The 11,609-nt window shown below is 41.8% G+C and overlaps 2 protein-coding genes across 2 annotated transcripts; both read right to left on the bottom strand.

The window, feature by feature from the left end:
• Positions 1 to 887: 887 nt before the first annotated feature.
• cnp (2'',3''-cyclic nucleotide 3'' phosphodiesterase) lies at positions 888 to 5,554 on the bottom strand. The gene is made up of 4 exons (XM_030736648.1): positions 5,424 to 5,554; positions 2,569 to 3,893; positions 2,362 to 2,489; positions 888 to 2,218 (listed from the first exon to the last, which is right to left on the bottom strand). The coding sequence occupies exons 2-4, from the start codon at positions 3,860 to 3,862 to the stop codon at positions 1,757 to 1,759; spliced, it is 1,884 nt and encodes a 627-aa protein (XP_030592508.1). The 5' UTR covers positions 3,863 to 3,893; positions 5,424 to 5,554; the 3' UTR covers positions 888 to 1,756.
• A 1,601-nt stretch (positions 5,555 to 7,155) lies between these two features.
• On the bottom strand, positions 7,156 to 11,508 carry odad4 (outer dynein arm docking complex subunit 4). The gene is made up of 11 exons (XM_030736387.1): positions 11,304 to 11,508; positions 11,096 to 11,227; positions 10,822 to 10,975; positions 10,674 to 10,735; positions 9,542 to 9,683; positions 9,133 to 9,366; positions 8,196 to 8,400; positions 8,019 to 8,105; positions 7,724 to 7,920; positions 7,509 to 7,609; positions 7,156 to 7,413 (listed from the first exon to the last, which is right to left on the bottom strand). The coding sequence occupies exons 1-11, from the start codon at positions 11,427 to 11,429 to the stop codon at positions 7,321 to 7,323; spliced, it is 1,533 nt and encodes a 510-aa protein (XP_030592247.1). The 5' UTR covers positions 11,430 to 11,508; the 3' UTR covers positions 7,156 to 7,320.
• Positions 11,509 to 11,609: the final 101 nt, after the last annotated feature.

Raw genomic sequence — 11,609 nt, 5'->3', positions numbered from 1 at the left:
CAAGAGAATTAAAAGCGACGATTTCAAGGAGCACCTGAAGGCATCAGTTTTCCTCACAAACCTGGCAGAGCGAGAAAACGGTGCGATCCTGCACCGCTGATCGTGATTGGTTGACATCGTTCTTTATCTACACTGAGCCAATGAGGAAATCACTTGATCCTGCACATCCAGTCTTGACAGAAAATGAACTTTATGGCAAATAGAACATCAGATTATGACAGTTTACCCGTCCACGGTCTGAGTTATTTTTAGATTAAAGTGCAGGTAAGGGTTAAGCACACTTTAGCGAACCAGGAGGGGGGGAAAAAAATGCCTCCAGTCCTAACTCCATACAAGAAGTCAATAGATTTTTTTTTTTTTTTTTTTTTTTAGATTGAGCAAAACTAATATATCTCAAACTCAATAGTGTTATAAAAAAAAAAAAAGCAACATTACAACAGTATATTAGAACATCTAATGAAAGCTAGGATAGTTTGAGGTGCTTTTAGATTAAACATCAGCTTAAGGGCAGACATTACAGCTGAGCACTTACATCACCACGTGAAATACTTTTGGCAGTCTACTACAGTGAAGTTTGAGGCATTTATACTGCGCCAAGTTTTTGTGCAAGATACTCTGAAGAGAGCAGACAAGTGGTGCAACCCAGTCTGTTACAATGTTTGCAAATACTGCAAGGGGAGATGCACGTATCAAAGCCAGTTCTTAAAAACACTAAATTAGAAGCCATTAAGGATTTATAGGTAACCTTACCGCAAACCCTCAATGTGATTGGAGCAATCAACGGTGCCCTCTGCTGGACTGCACAACTACAAGCACAGCCTGTGAGAAAACAGCCATGTGAGGCTAAACTGTTGCACGCACGAAACCAGAGTGACCAGACAAATGACTGGAGCAAAGCACGTTCTTTATTAAGTGTACAAAACAAGTGCAAAAATAGTGATTCATAAGAGCTACACAAAGTAGAACTTGCCCTTCAAAAAATTACCGTCACAGAATACAAGTTGTAATGCAATTCATGAAGTGCTTTTCAAAAAGGATCAATGAGTCTCGCGCAGTACAAAAGATTGCAAAACATGGACTTGGATTCACAGCATTTGATAAGTACTAAGTGCAAGCTGCAGAAACAAATGCCACCAGCATTCTCCCTTTCAAACTATGCACAGTGCAAAGATTTAACAAGGAAGGGTCTCTAAAATGACATTCAGTCTAATACACTTATTCAAATACATAACTTTGGCCCATATTTTATTGTCACTATCATGTCCTAGGCTGCGAAAACACAGAAATGACAATACCACTACGCCAAAGGAAACACCAGACAAATTCTGTTAAAGTGGCAGAGCTACTCTTAGCAGGTCAGTAATGTGTTAATGTCAATGCATGCAATGGAAGTACCTAGTTTATCACAGCTGAATATATTGAGAAACACTGATGTATAGAGGAAAACTAGTAAGAACTGATAACTGGAGCTGAAGGAGGTTAGACTATGGGAAACTGCAGCTAACAAGACCTCAAATAGCCAAGAAGTGCAACTCTGGCACTGATCTGTGAAAGAAAATACTGAACAGTGTTGTTAAGCCTAACGGGATTGAAGGCATCTTGGGTTGTGGTGCAAATCAACGGTAAAAAAAAAAAAAAAAAAAAAAGGCACACAGCTTGTGGATTTAGGATGGCTGTAAGTGAAATCCCAAACTAACACAGAAGAAGCCCAAGTTTAAATTCAGTCATCCTAGACCACACATCCCATGTTTGCCGTTTACAAGATCGCACACTTTGGCTTCTTTTTCTTCTCAGGGTCTTTTTTGGTCGGTTCGGGCTCCTTGCGCCCATACATGCTGGAGAAGCAGGCTGGAACACAAATCGGCTCTCTGAGGTTGAGCAGCCACTTTCCCTCGCCGTAATAGGTCAGCGACCCGAGCTCCATCTCTTCAACCAGCTCCCCCTGCTGGCTTGCCTGCTGGGCCAGGATTTCCAGCAGATCTATGCCCGTCTGAACGGGCTCGACACCCTCTGCACAGCCCAGAGTGATATGGGCGCGGCTTCCCAGAGGCAGTGAAGCAGCTGCCTCTGGGACAGGCTCTGCCTGCTTTTCAGCATCAGCTGGCCACAGCTGAAGCTGTTCGTCAGTGAGGGACACTCTGGCACCACAAGTGCGAGGGGTGACAAAGAAGGCACCCAGTGACAGATCAGAGATAGAGCCATAGGATTTTATAACAGCCTAGAGAATTGGAAGGCGGGGGGGATAAAGAGGAAATGCAAAAGATTAACTTTTAAACACAATGTTAGTATTAAAATGTTAATTCAGCAGTTATAAGTAAATGAATGTTTTCATTTCCTGGAAAAATGAAGTTGGTGGTTTACCTGGTTTTCCGCATATTCTTTGGCACCCTCAGCTTTTCCATAGTCGCAGAATTTTGTAGTGCAATGGAGGATTCCTGCGGGTTTAAAGTACTGCTCAAGGTCCACCTCCTTCTCAGCTTTTCCTGTGACTCTAAAAAAAAAAAAAGAAAGCTCTTTTACCCCCACTTAGGCAAATTTACCTGCTTAATAAAAATTAAATGCACTCACAGTCAACTGAATGTTTCTTGAAGGCATCCAAGGTGTCCAGTGTTTTCAGGAAGTCCATTGATGTGCATTTAATCTTGTTCTTGACAGAGAACAGGAGAAACCAGCCAAAGTAAAGAGGAATTGACACTTCTTCAAGTGGGCCTTTCATGGCTGCCAGATGGGCCTCCTCTAGGCCACGCTTGGTCTTCTTGGTCAGCAGTGCAAGATCTCGCCTCCATTCAGTTTGTGGCTCCAAGAAGAGGGCAACTAGATCTTGCTGCTCAGCGATCTCTCCCAAGCGGGCCAGCCGATCCTGGGTGTGGTGGGTATCATCTACCACTACCAGCACAGGGGAAGCGTTTCCGTCGGTGCAGCGAGCAACCACGGCTTCATCCAGAGCCTTGTAACCATCTGCACACGATTCTGGTTTTTCAGGTTTAATACCATAGTCATCAGCGCTGATGACGATGCAGTGGTCTTTGTAGGTGTCAGCTATGGCACGTGCCAAGAAGCTTTTGCCGCTCCCTGGAAGGCCTCTAAGGACAAGGAGGGTGCGAGAGATTCGCAGGGCATCTTTGGTCTGCTCCTGTTCTAAAAAGGCAAAAGACAGGGAGCCAGCAGCAGGGACAACATCCTCTTCAGACTCAGGTTTCACATTTTCAACTTCTGCTGAAGCCTCGGCCATTACCATTTGAGCTTCTGCTGTTTTTTCTGACTCAACCACAGTCTCTTCTGGTTTGGCTTCTTCTTTCTCCTTAGGCTTAGCACTGGCATCACCTTCTGCCCCAGTATCCATCTTTTGTACGTCTTTCTCAGTCTTAGCTTGCTCCTTCTCTGTTGGGCCTGGTGGCTGCACCACAGCTGATTCAGGTAATGTTTGCCCTTTTATTTCTGGAACAGATTCAGCTGCTTTCGCTGGCTCTGGTTCAGGGGCACTCTCTGCCAGAGGCGTTTGCAAAGCCAAAGATTCTGGGTCGTTCTCTGGCACAGGCTGCTGTTCAGAGATTTTCTTTTCAGATGACTCTTCTGGTTGCTGTAATGCTTTTGCGCCAGGCACCGAGTCGGCATCAGATTTTTCTGCGGGATCATTTTCCTCAGGCATTGTCCCAATCAGCTCCTCTGTTTCTTTCACATTTATGGCCTCACTTTGATGACCATTTACTGCCATCTGCCCAGTCGTTTCCTCAGCAGCTGGTGACTTCTCAGGCTCTGTGGATTCCACTGGCGTCTCCACAGCCTCTTTTTCCACTGCAGTCTCCTCTTGCTGTGGAGTCTCTGACGCACCTAAAACCTCACCACTCTTCTCAGTATCCATTTCTGGTTCAAAGTCCAACTTTAAACGCCACCTTAAATATACAATCAGAAGACAATTTTATCAGTTTACTAAATTTCAAGAAACTAAATTGCTAGTAAAGGGAGACTCCATTTATGTATTGTTTAAGACTGGAGTCTAAATGAGCTCTGAATAGAAGGGGATTTCAGACCAGATTACATTCTGGGATTGGCAGAGTAGCATCAATCAGAAATATCTGCAATTCTGGTAAAAGATTCTTTAATTAGTATTAAATATATAGATATGTAGACAAGCGTGTCTTAAAAAACTATATATGAAAAAGGAACTCCATACTTAGTCTTTCCATAACTGTCGCTTCTGAAAGCATTTTTTTTTTTTTTTGGACCGTGTTATTGAAAAGGCCAAATTTAAACAGTTCTGCAAGCGTTGCAATCAGAATGTCTTAACGGGAAGTTACACAACATTGAATATTTGCAGATGCTTTCCCCCTCCCCACCCCCACAACAACGTATCATTTTCTATCTGCATAAGGTGAAAAAAGTAGCCTCTCATGCAAATAACTTGAGCTTTAATGTTGGTTTTTGGACTGGGTGCGCGCGTGTGTGTGTGTGTGTGTGGGGGGGTGTTTGCAGCTTTGTGCACATAGAGAAGTGAAAGACAAATGCTGGGCCTGTCCTCCCCCTTACTACAATTCCCGTTCATCTGGTAAAAGCACGAGGAAAAAGAATAAAGAAAAGAAAAGAAAAAGGCAGTTCACCGGTAAACTGATGGAAAGTACTGTGTTAAAATCTTGCATATGCGGCAAAGCTTGCCAGCAAGCACAGACAAAGGGCAGCAAAGAAAATGGGGCATCGCGGAAGTGCTATTACTTCATAGCGCAACCGTGGTGGCAAGTTATTTTACCAAATGTTAAAGACGTGTTGCTAAACGCCGGATTTAACAAAGTGCGAAACTACGACGTGTCATGGGGCAGAAGGGATAGTCCTCCCGAGACAATGTGGCAACAAAGGCAAGCTGCTCGGTGGTAATCCCGGTGTTTTCCAGTTTAAAAAAAATAATAATAATGCACAACAACCGAAACCAGAGACACTAAAAAGGGGCAACAAAACATTTTAAGATGCATTACTCTTTATCTCATTGACAATAAGCAGTAAATGGCGGTGGTTGTATTTTGCGTTTATTTAAATAAAGTTTCAGTTACATTAAAACACCACGCTAACTACATTTAATTCAACTAAATGTCGGAGGCAGCCTCCAAGTTATCTTAAATACCATTTTAAACAAAGGAACTCGATGTAGTTTGACGATTAGGCTGCATTTTACTATCAGCACATTGTGGCTAGGCGGGGAGTGGCGTGTACCCACTGTTAGCACCCCAGACAAAAACAATTTAATCTGGCAGTCAGTAAAATTAGCTGGAACATCACCAGGCGCAGCGCCACGACGCAACAGCTTTAAACAAGCGAGGTGTAAATAAGCCAAAACGTGCTGGTAGATCAGCTTATGTTTAATTAGCTCGTGAAAACAAAAGAGATGTAGCACGCAGTTTGGAAGAGTTTTGTTCGCTAAAACGCCCGCTTACCAGTTACGTCGCCGCTGTGGAGCTGGTGGTGGCTGCCGCTGACCACGCGTTTCTCTCTGGATACAATGACAAGGCAATCCTGAGCACAGCCACGTACCCGCCCCACTCTTCAAGGGGAGGATGGCGGTAATTCCCGGGAACGCGCAATTGGGCGTGGCAAAGGACACGCCCCTGGGGACCGGAAGTATGCCCATGCGGTGCAGTCTTTCTTTTGTGCAGCCTGCGCCTTTCATCTAATTTTCATATCACGTTAAAGGTTACTTCTCTTTTTACAGCGTGTCTGCATTGATCTCGGAAAAAGCTCAGAGAAAACTATAGAGAAAATAACGCTGTAATAGGTGCCAGTATTAACTCACATTAAAACTGTGTCTGCTCTTTAATGAGTCCCAAATAGATGACACAATTTTAATAACCCTTGTACACCTCATATTTTTATACATAGATAGCAATAACTGTATGCAGGTTTTAATATATCCTCGATATCTCACATTTATGTCTCTCACCCTCTTCTAGCTGTTTCATTTTATTCTAGCTAATCCTGTATATGTCCTGTACATAGTCCAGAATTGACAAAAAAGTTGACTTGGACTTTTTAAAGTTTTATGTTTTCAGTTCAAATGTGTTTTAAAGGGTATTTGTCAACACACAACATTGTACTTTGTGCTGATCACCAGTGTTTATAAAGCATACTTCTTTTGAAAAACTGTGCTGCCCCCCCCCCTCCATTGTGTTTTACAAGAAGCAGCTTAAATCATACAGATATTAAAAAAAAAAAAGTATAAGTGGAAAAAAAGGGGAAATTAATTATGCCAACAAAATTATAGAAAATGAAAGCAAAACAGCAAAAAATATCCCCCTAAGACCAGTCCCACACACACCCACTACCAGACAAGGGCCACTGACATTACTCACAATTAAGAGAAAAATTGATAACAGAGTCCAAAAACAAAAAAAGGAACACAAGTTTCTGTATATCTAACTTTGCATATATATCTAATATGCAAACTCTTCCCTGGTCAAAATTACAAGGGCATTTCATGTGTTGCCACTCCTATCCCCACAACTAGGCCTCAGTGAAGCAAAACTGAATGACTTATTTGCATTAACACTTGGACAAACTGAAAGATATTTCTTATCTTAAATAAAAGACAACACCCCTTAAAAACTGCAGAAAAATAAAGGTTATGTGAAAAAGGCCACGAACTGTAAACAGACTGTTTCATGTGCAAAAACAAGCAAACAAAAAAAAGACAGGAAGAAATGTGCAGGAAGAAGTCATCTATTTGCAAAACACACAGTGTGTGCCTTGTGACAGACGTGCGAGAGGTGTGAAATAAGGAAGTTCTCTTTAATAAAACGTTACTGTCTATACAGGGAACTTCTAATGCAATACAGATTAAGGGGACTTAATAGGTGCCAGGTTGCAGCATTTATATCAGTAAACAGAGGTTTTCCAGAGAATATCTCAGTTCTTTGTGGAACTTCCACAGAACAAAAAGACAGGCTCAGCAATTAGATTGACTATAACATCACAACTGTAACTAAATATATACATTTAAAAAAAATATCAGAAATAGTCATCAAGGGCCTGAAAGCTTTAAGAAGGAACGCTACAGATAATGCTGCCATATACTGAACATCAGTAATTCAGCTTTTTAGCACTTCCCATAAACATTTATATTTTTAGGAGAACAGTGTGTGCATGTATATATGTGTATATATATGTATATACATACATATATACACACACAGAGACATAGTGAACCATTGTCTATAAAACTGAGATATTGGCTCCCTTAATATGACCTTCATATTTAATACTTTATTGGTTTGTTTCTGTGTTCGATACAGGCGTTTACATGAATACACACACACACAAAAACAGGTGAACACTAAATCAATCGTCTTCTGTCTTGTTCTCAAGTCGCACTTTTAACTGTCTCCACTGAAGTGGTTCTCGTGTTCGGTGTTGCTTTGCTTCATTAAGGGCCTGAAAGCAAACGGTAAATGTCAGCATTAAAAAAAGAAAAAGTTCATTTAACTAAAAGGACAGCAAAAGAAAGTATATGACAAAGAAGCGTGAACCTTCTCAACAGCATCCATGGCAGAGTTGTCTTCTAGAAGTCTGGCATAGGACAAAGCTCTTTTAAAGTGGGTGACACAAGATTCGTAGTTTCCGAGCTTCACTGATATCAAAGCGTAAATCAGGATCAGGTTAGACAACTTGAAGCAGTTAAGTACTGGATTTGCAGGCCTCTATTATGTTAATATTAAGTGATATCATCTAAATAAATAATTACATTCTGACTGTGCTACCAAAACATTGGCATTCATCTGCCACTTCTTATCAGCGACTCCATCAGCTGCAGCAACTGAACGGGTGCCATAGTCTCGGGCTTCTTTATGACGATCAAGCTCCAGGTAACACAACCCGATCTCGTGCAACAACCATGTCTTCTCCAAATCACCACAAACCAGGGGGAGCTTCTTTTCCCAGCTTTTAAATGTAAAATGAAAATGATAAATTGTGTCAGAAATAAGCAAATAATTTATGAATACGGTTCAAGTGCAGGTGGTATATGATTATTAACTTACACCTCAATGGCCCGTGCAAACTGTCCAGTTTGAACGTAGACTCGGCCAATGTTGTCAAGAGCACTGGACATTGCTCCTGGGAGTTTGCTGTCGGTAAAGAAAATTATTACTGAATGTTTAATCTCTTGTTCAAATATGTACTTTCACTCTTATTCTGCAGTTTCTTTATATTCTCACCATTTAGCCAACTCCAGTTCCTTCTGATGATGCTCTAATGCTTTGTACTTATCTCCCACATCAACCAAAGCATTGCCAATGCAACTGTGCAAGCTGTCTAGAACCTCTTTTTTATTAGGAATCTCTTTATCTGACCACCTCTGGGCTATCTTCATGACTTCTTCTGCCTTCTTCAGACAACCTTCTGCATTTCCCGACATCAACTCTGTGACAGTGAGAGTTTTCAAATTGAAAATAAAAGAAAGAATCAAGTTACATGAAAAGCCTTCAGTTGATCCAAAATGCTGCAGCTAGAGTACTGACAGGGACTAGAGAGAGAGAGAGCAGATTTCTCCCATATTGGCTTCTCTTAGAATTGGATCCCAGTTTGGATTCAGGAGACAGACACCCTCTCTATTTTTAAGATTAAGCTTAAAACTTTCCTTTTTGACAAAGCTTATAGTTAGGGCTGGATCCTAAACCCTCCCTTAGTTACACTGCAGTAGGCCTCAGCTGCTGGGGGCTTCCCATGATGCACTGAATGTTTTTTTACTTCACTCAACTCTTTTCACTCTGTCTCTGTGTTGATACACCACTCTGCATTTAATCATGAGTAATTATTAATCTCGGGCTCTCTTCCACAGTGTGGCTTTTGTCCTGTTTCCCTCCCTTCACCCCCAACTGGCTGCAGCAGATGGCTGCCCCGACCCTGGGCTTGGTTCTGCTGGAGGTTTCTTCCAGTTAAAAGGGAGTTTTTCCTTCCCACTGTTGCCAAGTGCTTGCTCATAGGAAGCCATCTGACTGTTGGAGTTTTCTCTGTATTATTGTATGGTCTTTACCTTACAATATAAACTGCCTTGAGGTGACTGCTGTTGTCATTTGGCATTATATAAATAAAACTGAATTGAAACGGAACTGAACTGAACTGAACTGCTATTTATCCAGAACCCTCTCTTGCCTGCATCAATTTCATCCAGGCTTTTCATCAGAAACCGAGCTGGGTCAGAGGGTGCACTGTGACGGCGCTTTGTGGATTGTTGCTGCACGACCTGCATGACCTTCTGTGTCCTGTCTTGTACAGAAATCGGCTTCTCCTGGTGCCAAAATTCAGCGCAAGTGTCAAGACATGAGAGGCTGCTCTGAATGATGTCCTTCAGCTGCTCCCCATCCTTTGTTGTTCCGTTTATCAAGCCTGCAAATCATTACATAACAATTATAAATATTAGTCTAACATGAGTGAAAAAGAAGTGGTTGTGTTTTAAATAAACATTTTGAACAATAAATGCTAGATGAGAAACAGTTTACATTTGAAACCACAATGTACTGAACGTGACACTTAAAGAAAGGTTGACTGAATAGCACGGTACCTTCATCTTTCATCAGATTTTCAAGAAATTTCTTGTCACTACAAAATTCTCCCAGAAGATTTTTGGTTGTGTTTTCACTCTTTGGGGTCATCTGTTTTTTCTCATTTGTGAGATTCTGGATAGCTGCAATTGGTTGTGTTCTCTGGACAGTTCAGAAACATAACATTGTGCATCAGAAAGGAGGTCAGGTTAAACACTGCATATAGAAAACTGCAGTCTTCGGATTGAGGTAGATGCATAACTGAAGCAATGACTCCAACTGTCTATAGAATGCATACGGGTGGTGAGAAGATTTAAGTGTGCAGGGATTTAACTGTTCATCAGTTTATCTACAGCTTTGGTATACTGTAGTGGCTTTGTGCATGTAATCGTGGCTAAATCACAAATACTGCCAAGAAGTTCTAATTGATGTTATTTTTTCTTCCCCTTGTACCATTTATCCTTAAAAAAAATCTCTGCCTCTGAGCACGCATGTTAAATACATTGCTCAATAAAATAAAAAAACCAAGAGAACAAATACCAGGAGCATCAAGCCAGCAGCAGTAATATCTGCTCCTTAGTGCAAGGAGGAAAAGGAGAATTGCCACAGCCCTAAAAAGAGGATGAAACCCTCAGATTCGCTGCCAGCTTGGACAGAAACATGCATGAGTAGCCTGCTGGAGGCCATTATAGAGGTCCTGGCTGTGACACTGGTTCTGCTGCTGGGTTGATACCCTCCTACAGCCCATCTCCTGGCATCTCCTCTACACTCTTGAAACCGTGTTGGGACACAGATAAACTTATTGCAACAGCACGTTGGATAGATGCGTCATACTAGAAAAGGTGAACTACCTGTGCGACCTGAATGGACTGCAGGTACCGTGCCATGCTACCAGTAGTGACAAGAACACTAGCAAATAGCAAAATTTCAGGGCGGATATAGAGAGAGAGCAATGGTTTGTGGCTACCACCTGCAAAACCATTCCCTTTTTGGGGGTTATTTTGTTCTTACCTCTCTATTGAACCTGTTCATTTGCATCAAAGCAGGTGAAGTGGATTCACAGTAGCTGGAGTTTAACTAACTTTGTGTTACACTGTGATGATTAAGTCTTCCGTCAGTGTTTTTGAACAGTTACCGAAGACAAAGACTCACCTCACCACCTTTGCTGAAACATGATAGGTCTCCTTTAATCTCCAGTTTTACAGAGGAAGGACCTGGAAGACGGCACAGAACAAGTGGTTAAGATTTTAGGTAAGACGAGGATTACATACGATTACAATACTATAAACACATCACTTACTGCCAACAGAGTTTTCTATGGCCTCCTGGGCTTTCTGCATACCCAGTCTGAACTTTTCTGTTTTTGGACGTAGATTATAGGCTCTGTGGTAAAACACCAGAGCAAATTCAAATTCTCCCATGTAGTGTAAAGCTTCTGCCTTCATGTACAAGCCCTAAAATTGTAATTGAAAAAAGGGGGAAAAAAAAACCTGTCACTTAAGGAGGCCCGAGTTTTAGTGAAACTATAAATTAGACATTCATTTTCCATCATGACAGTAGAAATAAACACTTACCTCGGAAAACGACTTGTCACTTTTAAGTGAAGCTTCTGCATCTCTCAAAGTGTTTTCAAACTGTCCCACCTTTAGGTAACATCTGGCCCGACCAACAAAGCAGCTTTTGTCACAAGGCTTTAAAGCCAGAGCCTGAACAGAAACAAAAAGCGAGCCACCTCTAGAGAGCTTCAAAACTCAGAGCAACAGTTAGCAAGACCACACTTACGTTTGTGAAGCTGTCTATAGCTTTTTTAAACTCTCCTTTGCTGTACAGCCATTTCCCATTTTCCATTAAAGTGGAGAACATGTCCTTCGACTGCTGGTCTTTGAGGTCTGCATCGGTGCTTGCCATTTTTGGACACTTTCAGCCAGTCTTTGCCGAAACCTGAAGCCAATTTAACCCGTAGCAAAAGACACACGTTTAGCTGGTATCCTAGCAACACCAACAAAGTAATCGCGAGGAAGCAGCGCCCTCTTCCGCTCGTTTATTGCAGCACACAAACCTCCTCAGCACTTGTTTTTGGAGCATTTA

The sequence above is a fragment of the Archocentrus centrarchus genome, chromosome 8 (assembly GCF_007364275.1).
Source record: "Archocentrus centrarchus isolate MPI-CPG fArcCen1 chromosome 8, fArcCen1, whole genome shotgun sequence".
Classification (NCBI taxonomy): Eukaryota; Metazoa; Chordata; class Actinopteri; order Cichliformes; family Cichlidae; genus Archocentrus; species Archocentrus centrarchus.
This window is presented reverse-complemented; position numbering and strand designations above follow the sequence as displayed.

Bases quoted from the DNA above. Each gene is read 5' to 3' on its own strand.
- cnp (XM_030736648.1), bottom strand. From the start codon at position 3,862: ATGGATACTGAGAAGAGTGGTGAGGTTTTAGGTGCGTCAGAGACTCCA. The intron at 2,490-2,568 runs GTGAGTGCATTT...TTTTTTTTAGAG, and splicing joins CAAGAAACATTCAGTTGACT to TCACAGGAAAAGCTGAGAAG. The intron at 2,219-2,361 runs GTAAACCACCAA...CCAATTCTCTAG, and splicing joins AAGAATATGCGGAAAACCAG to GCTGTTATAAAATCCTATGG.
- odad4 (XM_030736387.1), bottom strand. From the start codon at position 11,429: ATGGCAAGCACCGATGCAGACCTCAAAGACCAGCAGTCGAAGGACATG. The intron at 8,401-9,132 runs GCAAGAGAGGGT...TCACTGTCACAG, and splicing joins CCTGGATGAAATTGATGCAG to AGTTGATGTCGGGAAATGCA. The intron at 7,414-7,508 runs GTTCACGCTTCT...GTTTGCTTTCAG, and splicing joins CCATGGATGCTGTTGAGAAG to GCCCTTAATGAAGCAAAGCA.